The 12,784-nt window shown below is 35.6% G+C and overlaps 1 protein-coding gene across 4 annotated transcripts in view; it reads left to right on the top strand.

Moving 5' to 3' along the window:
* Positions 1-12,784, top strand: part of TPK1 (thiamin pyrophosphokinase 1) — a 437,448-nt gene that overhangs the window by 299,516 nt on the left and 125,148 nt on the right. For all 4 annotated transcript variants that reach the window (XM_016426210.2, XM_056799835.1, XM_007504513.3 and 1 more), the window contains exon 8: positions 11,417-11,528. In XM_016426210.2, coding sequence (XP_016281696.1) covers positions 11,417-11,528 — 112 coding nt within the window. The remainder of the gene's footprint in view (positions 1-11,416; positions 11,529-12,784) is intronic.

Here is a 12,784-nt window from a genome sequence, read left to right as displayed (position 1 = left end):
ATTCGAGTCTATTTTTCACATAAAAGTGGCACTGAGAAAGTGATGCATTCAAGGCATGGAATATGTGTGATTTTGTTAATTGAGTTGAAAGGCATTTCTACCCTCACCCCCAGATTACATGTCAACACAATTTTTAATAATTGTTTTCTGGCATTTAGCAATTCATATTCCTTCTCCCTCCTCCCCTCCCTTACCGCCAGGAAGGCAGGTGATATCATATAGATCATATGTGTATTATCATACAACACATATTTCCATGTTTGTCATATTGTGAATGAAGACTCACTGGTTATACTAGAAAAAAATTCAGGGAGGATATAAAGTGAAGAATGGTGTACTTTAATCAGCATTCAGACTCCATCAGTTTCTTTTATGACAGTGGATTATGACAATCTTGTGATTCCCTTGGAGTTGTCCTGGATCCTTGCCAGTGTTACTGTTACTGTGTACAGTGTTCTTCTGGTTCTGTTTGCTTCACTTTGCCTCACTTCAGATAAATCTTTCCATGTTTTTTGTGATCATCTTGTTTGCCATTTCTTATGGCATGACAGTATTCCATTATTTTCATGTTCAGCCAGTCCTCAGATGATGGATATTTCTCTGGTTTCTAATTCTTTGCTGGTATGAGATGTTATGAGACACAGCAACCTATTGGGAAGAGCTTTAGTCTCATCCTCGGTATTTTTGACTGTGAAATGTGGATAGATGATGATTCTTCTCTTTGCCTTCTTTTTCCCATCTATAAAATGAGGGTGACAGTTATAGTACCTATCTCACAGAGGAGCTATGGTGAAAATGCTTTTTATTCTATAGAAAATGTTTTTTAAGTCCTTTATAAATATGATTTATAGAGGGGTGGCAGGAAAAGGAAGTCAAGAAGTCAATAACCTAGTCAATATCACTCTTTTGCTTGAGAACAAATTAGTTTTGTAGGGGGGATAACAAAGAGGTTTTCAAACATTCTCATACCTAAAGCTGCTGAATCCCTGTTTTACTCCCAAATTTAGCTCTGGTACCATCTGCAGGAAGACTTCCTTGTTCTTCTCTTTCTTCTGTGTTTACATATGATATTCCTACACAGCACAAGGATAATAATAATTATTATTATTATTATTATTATTATAGTAACAGTTAAAGTTTTCAAAGCATTTACAATTATTGTTTTAATTTATCCTCAAAATAACTCTTGAAGGTAGTTGTTTTTATTATCCTCATTTTACATATGAGGAAACTAATTCAGTTAGATGCTAAGTAACTTGCTGAGGGTCATCTACATACAGCTAGTCATTGAGGTCAAATGGGATCTCACTTCTTCCTGATTCCAGGTCTACTGCACCATATATATATTTGCCCTTGAAGACAGTTTTTCTTTTTCTATCCCATCCCCTAGGACAGTTACTTGTACTGTTAGCTACTTAATAAATATTTGTTAAATTAAATTGAATTGAGAAAGGACTCAAAACCACTCACATTTCCCTTTCTGTCAGCAGACTTTGTTCAAGCTTATAAATATAGTTCAGATCAGGAATGTGATTCCTATGATTAAAGACATTTGCAAAACTTCCAGGCAGCTGTGGGACTACCTTTTGGGTTTGAGAATCACAGAATATCTCATTTGGAAGAAAAATCTGAGATTGTGGAGTTCGGTCTTGATAAGAAAACATAATCTTCCAGCCCCTCCCCACCCTCCTGTAGCCAATGGTTATCCAGTTTTGATCGAAGACCTCCAAAGAGGGGAAACACACCTCTTTCTAGACCAGAAGTTAAAAGGTGAAAAACCTGACATTTGAGTTTCTAAACAATCCAGATCAACAAGCATTTCAGATATACCAGAGAATTCCTGTACTTCAGATAGCTATTGAAATGCACAAATGAAATATTAGGATCCCCAAAAAAACAATGAAAAAAAATGTGATTTTTACTAGTTTTCTCAAGTTGTCAATATAAAATACGAAATAGTATTCTCAAAAAAACATTGACTCTCTCAATGACTCACCCCATAACCAATGTGTTGCCAAGAGTTGGTGATTGTACCTTTGTAAAATCTCTCTTTTCAATGCTATTCACATTCAGAGAAAGAACTGTGGAAGGAGAAACACAGAAGAAAAACAATTGCCTAATCACATGGGTCAATGGGGATATGATTGGAGATGTGCACTCTTAAGTAATTGCACCCTAATGCAAATATTAATAATATGGAAATAGGTCTTGATCAATGATACATGTAAAACCCAATGGAATTGCTCTTTGGCTACAGGAGGAGGGGATGTTAGGAGGGGAGGTAAAGAACATGAATCATGTAACCATGGAAAATATTCTAAATTAAATTTTTCAGATTAAGACCTCTTATCTCTTCTCTCCCATGACTGCAATGCCTTCTAATTAGTCCTCCTTCCTCAAATTTCTCTCCACTCTATCCTTCACTCATCTGTCAGGTCCAACCATGTCACTTCCCTTTTTAATCCATTCTGGTGATTGTCCTCAGCAACAAAATCAAATACAAAATATCAACCTATCTTTTATTTTACAGCTTAGTCACCCCACTCATTCTGTGGTCCAGCACCATTGGCCTCTGCTCTTTTTTGAACAAGAGTCTCTGTTTTCTGACTTGAAGCATTTTCCCTGTTCTCATGCCTAGAATTTTCTTCCTCCTCATCTACGTCTCCTGCCCTCCTTCTTCCTTCAAGTCCCACTTAATATTCCACTGCCTTTCCAGATCATCCTTTTAGCTAGAGGCCCCGTGTGTTGTTTACTTCTTGTTTATCGTGTGTATACCTTGGTTTTACATTGTACTTGGTTTGTTGTCTCCCTTATTAGAGTTTGAAATCCTTGGCAATCAATGTCTATTTTTTTGTCTTCATGTCCCTAGTGCTTAGTACATTGCTAATCACAAAGTAAGAAATTAATAAGTGACTGTTGACTGACCAGATGAATCCACCTATTCAGGAAAATAAGATATGAACCTTCCTTCTTCTTGCTGCCCCTTAGTGGTCCTCTGGTTCTGTGGTTCCCCATGATGGTTGCTGATAAAATAATTTAAGGAGCAGGGACACAAAGCACAGGATGATCTCCAAACTTTTACTTTTGTATGTTATTTCATCTGTGCATAGTGGACCTTGACTCCTACTAAAGCCAACTACAGACCAGAGATTTGGGGTGTAATGAGCTAGAAGGTATGTGATTACTTGGATAGATGAGATGGTTGCCTGCTTCATAAGTTTGTCATTATCATTACATCCTTCAATCTCCCATTGTTCAATATCAAATTAAAATAGAAACAAGTTTACAACCTTGCATTTTCAGTTTCTTTCTTGATCTTTTAGAAAGCACATTTGGATAATTTAGCTTGATAAGCACCTCCAATTGGGAAAATTGCTATCAGAATAAAATACCCCCTGGAAGGATTTGAAGATGGATGGAGAACTGGCATGTAAATGCTTAGAGCTTTTGTCTTAGTATTTTAAATATGTTGCCTGCAGTGACCTTTGTTTTTTAACACTTCTGGTTCATGGTAGAAGTTATCCAATATTCCATGTATTCTGTCAGCTAGGTTGGCTCTTTGATAGTTAGAGGGAAGCTTCATCATAGTGCCTCCACCCAACAGTTACCATTTTAACATATTTTTGTGAACAGTGTTGTATTCGAGCTTTTATAGGTGCTCATTCTGATATTTTTAAGTTCAAAATAACAGATTCATCAACTTTTTCCAAATGACACTGAGACCACTTCATTGAACTCTACTCAAGCGTTTACTAAGACCCTATGATGTAGAAAGCCTAAAAAGGACCAATTTCAGGGTAAAATTCCTTGTCTTTCAAAACCTTCTCATCCATTGATTTCAAAGAGAGCTCTAGGCATAAGGAGAGGAACAGAATAGAACTTAGGCAATGATTCATGAGAAAGGTTGAATATAATTGATTATTTAATATACCTTTAGTCTCTAGTAATGGCATAAATCCCCAAAGAAGTTCTGCGTTGTCAGACTGTATACTTTTTTTTGTGTATATATATATATATGTTTTGCATATATATTTGTCAAATCCCAGATAGGCCAGCATATATTATGAGATCTCGCAAACAGGAAAACTAGGAAGTAATCTGCATAAGGAATGGAATAAATTGCTCTCTAAAACTATCCCTCTACCCAGCCAGGATGGGGGAGAGGACTTCCCTCAATAGAACCCCTGTGGGTATGATATTGTCCTCTTTGTTCCACCCTTTGACAACTACAAATCTGTAAAGTCTCAAATCATCAAGATCTGGCTCAGCAGACCGTCTTTTTTAGAGGAAGACAAAACACTTTTAGTTGAACACTGGCCAAGAGCTGCCTGTAACCAAGCTAGCAAGCCAACTCACAAATGACAATGTCACTCTTGAGTTCTTGATTCTTTTAATAACGGAGAAAAAGAATGATTTCACAGACTAAAAAGAAAGCTTATTTAATATTCTTTCTTTTTAAATAACTAATTGAACACATTGGTAGCATTTATGGTGGTAATAATAATAATAGATAATAGATAGATAATAATAGATGATATTATTATTATTATCATTTATATATTGCCCATTATTGCCAGGTACTGTGCCAAGTGCCTTAGAAACATAATCTTACTTGATCCTCACCCCAGTTCTGGGAGGTCAATGTTATCTTACAAGTAAGGAAACTGAGGCAAAGAGCTGGATGTAAACTTAGGTCTTCATTACTCCAGGCTCAATGTTCAGCCTCCTCTGTCACCTGACTGCCTCTTTTATTTTATCTCTAACATAATACAGATTCCTGTGGACTCTTTCTGTAATTTTTTGACAAAGGGAAAAGTTTCTTGCATTTCTGATCTCCGTTCACTAAAAAGATCGCGTTTTGGTAAAATATTTCTAAATGAAATTAGCTAATGCATTGTAAAATAGAGTGTTGCAATGTTGTTAAAATGAGAGAAAAGGTTTCGTTTGTTTTAAATTTTTTAAAAAACAAATCTCAACTCATATTTTAACTCAATTCAATTTCCAGATTATTTTCATTGGTGTATTTTTTATTAAACATTAACCTACTGTTCTTGGCATGAAATACAAAACAATTTTTAGCCTTTTAGCCATTGACTATCAATGTTTAGCCTTTTTGCCATTCTGTCCTATCTAGAGTTGTTAGTATTAGGTTTCAGTACATTTAGAAAACTCTTAGTACCAGAAGCCTTTCTGGCTCATCTCCTTCAACTTATCTGACTTAGTACTTAGTGTCAGTAACTTCAGCTCTCTATTCTTCATTTTCATCATCTTTAAAATGATGGAATTAAGTTTACAAATTATTGAAAAATAAAAGACACTCAAAAGAACAACTTCACAATCTATAAGAATTCTGATTGATGTAATTACCTGCCATGATTTCAGAGGACCAATAATGTTTTATTGTTGTTCACTTGTTTCAGTTGTGTCCAGCTCTTTCTGACCCCACTTGAGGTTTTCTTGGCAAAGATACTACATTTCCTTCTCCTGCTCCTTTTCCAGATTAGTAAACTGAGGCAAACTGATGTAGGTGACTTGCTCAGGATAACATGGCTAGTAAGTTTTTGAGGCCAAATTTAAACCCAGGAAAATGAGTCTTCCTGCCTTCACACCTGGAACTCTATCCACTGCATCACCAATGGCAGTCTTGACAAAAGAAATAATAAACTCTGCATACAGCATAAGAAATATATTTGAGGTGCACAATGCAGGAATTTATTTTGCTTTATTATGTATATTTGTATATGTATATATGTACATGTAGGGATTTTGTTTTCTCACACACACATCCCTTGTTGGAGATTGGTAGGAAAGAAAATTCATTTTTATTACATAAAATAATGAAAGTCAGTAAAAATAAAATAAAATTACATGGTTTGACTAGATGATCTCTTAAAGTCCTTTCTAGATCAAAATCCTATAATGAATCCTATGACAATTATCACAAATCTCTTTGAGAAGTCTTTTAATTAAAGGTATATTAGAAAATCCTTGGGACAGGGCAGGGGTTGGGCAACAGCTTGATGGCACAGTTGATGGCATTCATCTTCCTGAGTTCAAATCTGGCCTCAGACACTAGCTGTGTGACACTTAGCAAGTCACTTAACACTATTTGACTCAGTTTCCTCATCTGTAAAATAAGCTGGAGAAGGAAATGCCAAACCATTCCAATATCTTTGCCAAGAAAACTGCAAATGGAGACATGAAAAGTCAGATACAAAAGCCTTTGGAACACTTCTTCCCAATACCTCAAATTTCAAAGTATTGACTTTCCTCATATTACTTCTTCCTGTCAAGTAGTGTTACATGTTCTAAGCAGCCTTCGGGTTTGACTTTGTCTTATTTGTACCCTGCCCCCTTTTTTTTTTCCTTTTATGGGTATTAATACCAGTCTTTAACCTGAGGTTCTAAAAAGTTCTGACTAATAAAGTAACTTGTGAAAACATTTAATTGCTTTATACTATAGGCTTAGCCCCTATATAATTGTTCCCAGAACATCTGTAAGACCACACACATGCACATAGCTCTCTGCCACCACATATAGGCATGTACATGTTATAACCTTGTGGTCTACAATGGCTGTGCGTATCCGCAGAGTAGAATTTTCGTCCCTTATTTAAATTCTGTAGCATTTAGAATTTTAAAATAGTTACATAGAGAGCTTGTAATGTAATTCTGCTTTCTTTACACCAGTGCTAAATCAATTCATGACAAAAGGGGGAAAAAAAGATTTTATTTTGAGCATTCCCTTCTTCCCTCGATGACATCACCTGAGACTTGTGAGCCTTACTCTCAGAGAAAAACCTAATTGACTTCTTCTAATCTCATTAGTGGGCACCTTCCTTTTCAGACCAACTGGTTCTTCCAGCTAACTAGATAAATGTGACTTTGAAGGAGTGTGCAGACAGGGTACTGTGTCTTTCTTGGAGGACTAACTACTGAAACACACAAACTCATGTTACAGGGACAGTAGGATGGGAGATCCTAAAACTTTACAAGTGGTGAATTTCCTGGATCAAATGATCCGATGTAATTTTCATCTTCATGACACTTCACAGAGCTTTTGCTCTAAGAATATAGATTACCAGCATCAGGAAAACCTGGAATGGATACATAATTCTTACAACCTAGGCTAGTTTCTATGCGTCATCGGGGAGAACTGAAGGTTTGAAGACACCAGCAGATGAGCACATGCTGAGCTGCATTGCCTCAGTTCCTTTAAAATTTATTCCTGAGTCCTTTGAACTGAGAAGAGATAGTGAGTCAACTGTACTCATGGCATATTTGTGGTGGATATGTTTACTACCTGTCAAGTGGTTCCATGGTGAGGTAGGTATAGAGGGAGAGTAACCCTCTGTTTGCTTTGCTAACATTTTCACTCCAGCCCAACAAAATTAAATTAAAGTATTTATTTGGTATAAGACTTTGTACCAGGTGTCAACAATGTCAATAATGTAAGGAGTCAGAAAACTTACATTTTCGGAAGGAGGGGAATGGCTTATAATTATATAGATGAATATATACATGATCATTCCAGGAAGGAGAAAGCATTCCTGGCTGATGACTAATGATCAAGAATATTGATGCATATTTAATAAAAAAAATAAAAAAAAAACTAGTTTATAATTGTAGAACCTAAATCTACCTTCCTTGTTCATGCATTATATAAGCACCTGGCAGGATCAACACTTAAGAAGGGCAGAGCCTGTCTCTTGTATTTTTAATATAACACATACCACATTGTGAGCACTCAATAAATATTCATTGATGGTGATGCTAGCCTCATTTCAGCCTCATAGCACCACAAAACCAACAGGAGTCAGACAGTATGTTAGGATTTGGTTTAACTAGGTCTGTGATTTCATATTGGCTTCCTGCAAGGCTAAAGATAAAACAGGGTTTCAGGGAAGAAAATAAATAAAAGTATATTCCTCCTTATTTCCATATCCTTTGGGATAGGGATGGAGATGGTGCTAGTAGCAAAGAAGTCTTCCTTTTTAAAGACTAGCCTGAAGACCAGTGGTTTCTTTCTTTTCAAGGCCAGACTTTCCTAAAACAAGATTAAAACATATTTGCTTGAGGAATCTGTTAATATTGGAATTTGTAAAATGTTATACTGGCACTATTTAAAAGATTTCATGGAGGAAGGCAATAGAATGAAGAAAGGAAGAAGTGAAATAAGAGAGAAATGAAGGGCAAATCTTAAGCTTAAAGGGAAATACCCATTAGACTAATCACTAATTAAATATATTTTTATCATTACTCTCCATCTTTCACCTTTAAGAACTTTTATTTGAAATGAGGATTAATAAGCATACTATGTTTTCCATTTAAACTAATATTTCCTTTTCAAATCCCTCCCCTTTTTTAGAGAAAAAAAAACAAATTTGTCCAAAAAAGCAGAAATCATCGATTTTGTAATCATCTCTTTTAAAATAATGGGAATTAAATATCTACTTAATCCTCTCCTCAGATTGCTTATTCTATTCAAATCCTATATGTGAACTATATTTGATCTCTCTTAATTAAACATTTAAATAAAATTAGAAAATATATTGTGTAGGAGGAGAAAATGACTAGATAATATAGCATTGCCTTTTTTATTAGTCTGAATGCCTTATATTATAAATATCCTTGGGTCAGTTTTATAGCAGAGATGTCAGCATCAAACCACATGAGGGTATTCGGGCCCAATGTCCTAACTCACAGGGGAGACAAGATTTAACTGAAATGAAAATAACATGTTTCACATAGAGGAAATCTTAGCACACAACCTCAGCATCTCAGACTTTCAGACAACCCTTGTGACTACCTAGGCTAATTGTTGCCCAACTGAAAACTCCTCTATGATATACCAAGTACATGGGCATCAAGTCTTCCTAAAGAATTCTAGTGAGGGGAACTCATTGCCCAAGGAAGTCGTCCCTGCTTAAGTCAAGTCATCAAGTTGATATCCAACTCTGTCACTCTTATTCTCTAATTTCTGTCTTCTGGCATATTGAGGATGAGTCTAATTCCTCTTCTTCATGAGAGCCCTTCTGTTATTTAAAGACAACTTCACAGTTGTCCTCTCTAAGTGTTTTCTTCTTCAGATTTAATATCCCCAATCCTTGGGATGCCCTCTTAATACCCCCTCCACCAGTGTAAGTCAGTCTACCTTACCTATAATTTATAGTATTAGCCGGTTAGAGCACTGAGACTTAAAGGGTCTTATTCAGGGTCATAGAGTCTAGATGTGCCAAAGGTAGGACTTTAAATTCAAGTCATTCTGGCATCAAGACCAGCGTTCTATTCACCATTCCATCCTACCTCTCTCTCATTTATCCATATGCTTCTTAAATGTGATGCCTGGAACTAAATATGTCCTTTGGATGCTATCTAACACACATGGAGTATTGTGGGACTATCAACCCTGCCTTATTTTGAGGAACAGAACTTTTCTTTTAATACAGGATTAATGAATGTATTTACTTTTTTGGCTGCCCCATTGCACAGTTTTACTCATGAAGTTTACAATCCATTAAAATTAGATCCATAACTTTTTAAGATTAACTGTTATATGACCACTTTTTCCAAATCCCAATCTGGTAATTTATGAAGTTAACATTTTTTTTTCTAATTTCAATAAAAAAATTTAGACTTATCCCAGTTAAATGTCTTTTCATTGAATTCGGACCAGAGTTTTAGCTAGTAGGGATCACATCACAAATGTTATCCATTTTATTAGCTTTCCCCTATAGATTTGTTTTCCTTACCAAATCCAGAGCAGCAAATATTTATTAAGTATGTGCAACTCATTATGTACAATACCCAGGATTCAAAGACAAAAAACAAACTCTGACCTCAAGAACTTAACCTGTGCTTTATGTGATAAAACATATAGATGAGCAAATGGCAAATAATCTTAGGGAAGAGACATCATTAACTACTAGAGAATGCATAGGGAAAGGGAATTAGGCAAAGTCTTTTCTAGGAAGAGGCAATAGAGCCCAGCCTTGAAGGAAATTAGGGTTCTGATTGACATAGGTGAGGAGGGGGAATGCATTCCAAGAATGGAGGACCAACTTGGCAAAGGCACATAAATGAGTTGATGTATGTGTAAGAATTTTTTCCCATATTGTAGTAATTTACATATATATGTGTATATATACACATATATATGTTAGGGATAGTTACTGTATATTTCTATGTCTGGGATCTGAGTCAAAGATGAAGTCTGTCACTTTATGTGTTTTCTTTGACCTTGGAAATCCCAAGAAATGTCTTCTTTTTCAACAGAATTTATTTGCTATTTGAAGGGCACAAGTGTTCTTTTCCCATAATGTGGGAATGGGAAGGGGTAGATGGGTTGATAGTCTATCTCTTAATTCAACTAATTAAAGAAGCCTTGTGGGAAAATCATGAAAATATAATAAAAAATATTAACTAAAAAAGATGTCTTGAGATGGTCAAGGAAAGGACTGAATAATGAGCTCCTAGAAATCTATTTATTAGACTGCCTAAGATAGGTTGTCCCTGGTTATAAGAGACAACCACAGAGACCCATATCACTTTATTGATTATGATGTTGGCCTAACCCATGAACTTGATATAATCAATAAACTTATTTTTTTCTTACCTCAAAATAAGTCTCTCGATGATTTTAATCATAACATACACTAAGAAAGAGTAAGTAGACCTTCTAACTGAAATAGTAGTGCTCTTACATGGTAGATTCAGCAGGCATTTACATCTTTCTTTTTACCTTCTACCTCTTGGACAACCAAATCTTAATGACTGATTCCACCTTCCTCAGCCTCTTCTGTCCTCTCTCTCTCTCTTCTCTTCTTAGAGGGGTGGAGGGGGAATACCAAAGCCTTCCTAATACCTGTATAGAGGATAGAAATCAGGCCTTGATTCTTATGCTCTGCCTGGTTTCAACTCCATAAAGCACAATCCTCACATCTCCCACTTTTTTGCCTTTTTTTGTGTGTTTTCTCTTCCCCTCCCATTGTAAGCTCCTTGAGGGCAATTTTATGCCCAACACTTCACATGATGCCTACTACATAGGAGATCCTTAAAATTATTAATAATAATATTAAGTGAATCACTTAATAACTATTAGTCTCAGTTTCTTCATCTGTAAAACAAGGATAATAATATCTATCTCCCATTACTTCTAAAAGGTTTAGTACAGTGCCTGGAACATAGTAGGTACTTAATACTTGCTTGCCATTCTTTACTCCCCCTTGCAAAAGTAGAAAACTTCCTTATGATACTTGAAACACTTTTTAAATTGCTTTTCTTTTCCAGAAATGTCCTCATTTAGTCCCTGGGGAGCCAGTTCTTCAGTGGCTTCCTGAGCATTGTAGGATCTATTTGAGGCAGTGGTTTCCCTTCCATTGGTAGGAATTCTAAAAAAGAGTTTTTCTTTCCATAGGGAAAGCACAAACTGCATGTAGACACAGGATTGGAAGGTAATTGGTGTGGCCTTGTTCCTGTTGGACACCCTTGTAAGCATGTCACCACAACAGGCCTAAAATGGAACCTCAGTAAGTAAAATTTTTGATTCTTGCTAAAAGCCACTTTGAAACTTTTAAAATCACATTTAATTTTCCCATCATCTTAATGTACTTGTATAATTTCTCCATATCCATTCTCTCTCTCTCTCTCTCTCTCTCTCTCTCTCTCTCTCTCTCTCTCTCTCTCTCTCATTGGTAGGTGTTTTTAATAAATAAAACGCCCCTAAAACTTAGCAGTTTTGCAGCCAAGATCTGTGTTATGTTTGCGTAGAATATAGGATCACTTTTTGCTCTGTTTTGAAGGGCTTGTACATAATTATCCTGTATCTCCATCAGCTCATCCTTGAAATATCACCATTATGCATTCATTCCTTTGGGGTAAATATTGGTCTTTGAAGATTATTTTTAATGCATATTTATTGGTGAAGGGTAACATCTTTAGTCAATAATGTCTTAACTGTGAATTGAGATGCTCCTACTGCCATCTAAAAGAGGATATTTCTGGAAGTGGGAGAATGCTAGATAATTAGAGAACAAAGCTATGAAAAGGAAGGAAAAGGACTCATGGAAGGATGGGGATATGTCTGGAAGTAGAATGTGCTAAAGACAAAACTTATCTATTGAAAATCATGCAGTATTCTCTATAAAAAAAGACTTTTATAGGTTATACCTAGAACTAGGGCAGTAATTCATAGCATAATTTCTCCCTCAGAGTGTCATTTTTCCTATTTAAAGGAGTAATCAAAGCCTGTGACGTTTTGCCAGATATTAAAAAGTGTTCCACTGTTTTTTAATTTTAACTAGGTCGTAACTATGCCTTTAAACTCTGATTTGAGAAATAAAAAGATTTAATGTATTTAAATAGATTCTGATCCCATCAAGCATTGTAGATTCTCACAAAGAACTTCACCACCACCCAAATGTAACCAACAGATTTCACTGATTGCAAAAGAATTTCTCATTTTATGAAACTAACCAACTTCTCTGGGATTCTAAAGTAAAATTCTAAAATTAATAGTTAATTCAACAAATATAAGTACTTCAGAATGCATCGGAAAATAAACCTCTCTTCAAAATTATAACACTTTGAACATCAGAATTTAAAAAATTCTCAAATAGTTCAGAAACAATTAGGAGGCACTAGTGAGATTTTAAAACAAGTTTCTAGAGAGCTCATCAGAATTTACCATTTTCCTCATAGCTCACAGAAGTACGTGGACTTTAAAGCTGTTTAGCTGAGATAGATTTCACACTTTTTTGAAAAACTTCCAGCTTAAAACAACAGC

This window comes from Monodelphis domestica, chromosome 5, assembly GCF_027887165.1.
Source record: "Monodelphis domestica isolate mMonDom1 chromosome 5, mMonDom1.pri, whole genome shotgun sequence".
NCBI classification, from domain to species: Eukaryota; Metazoa; Chordata; class Mammalia; order Didelphimorphia; family Didelphidae; genus Monodelphis; species Monodelphis domestica.
The sequence above is the reverse complement of the archived record's forward strand: the minus strand, read 5'-3'. Positions and strand labels throughout refer to the sequence as shown.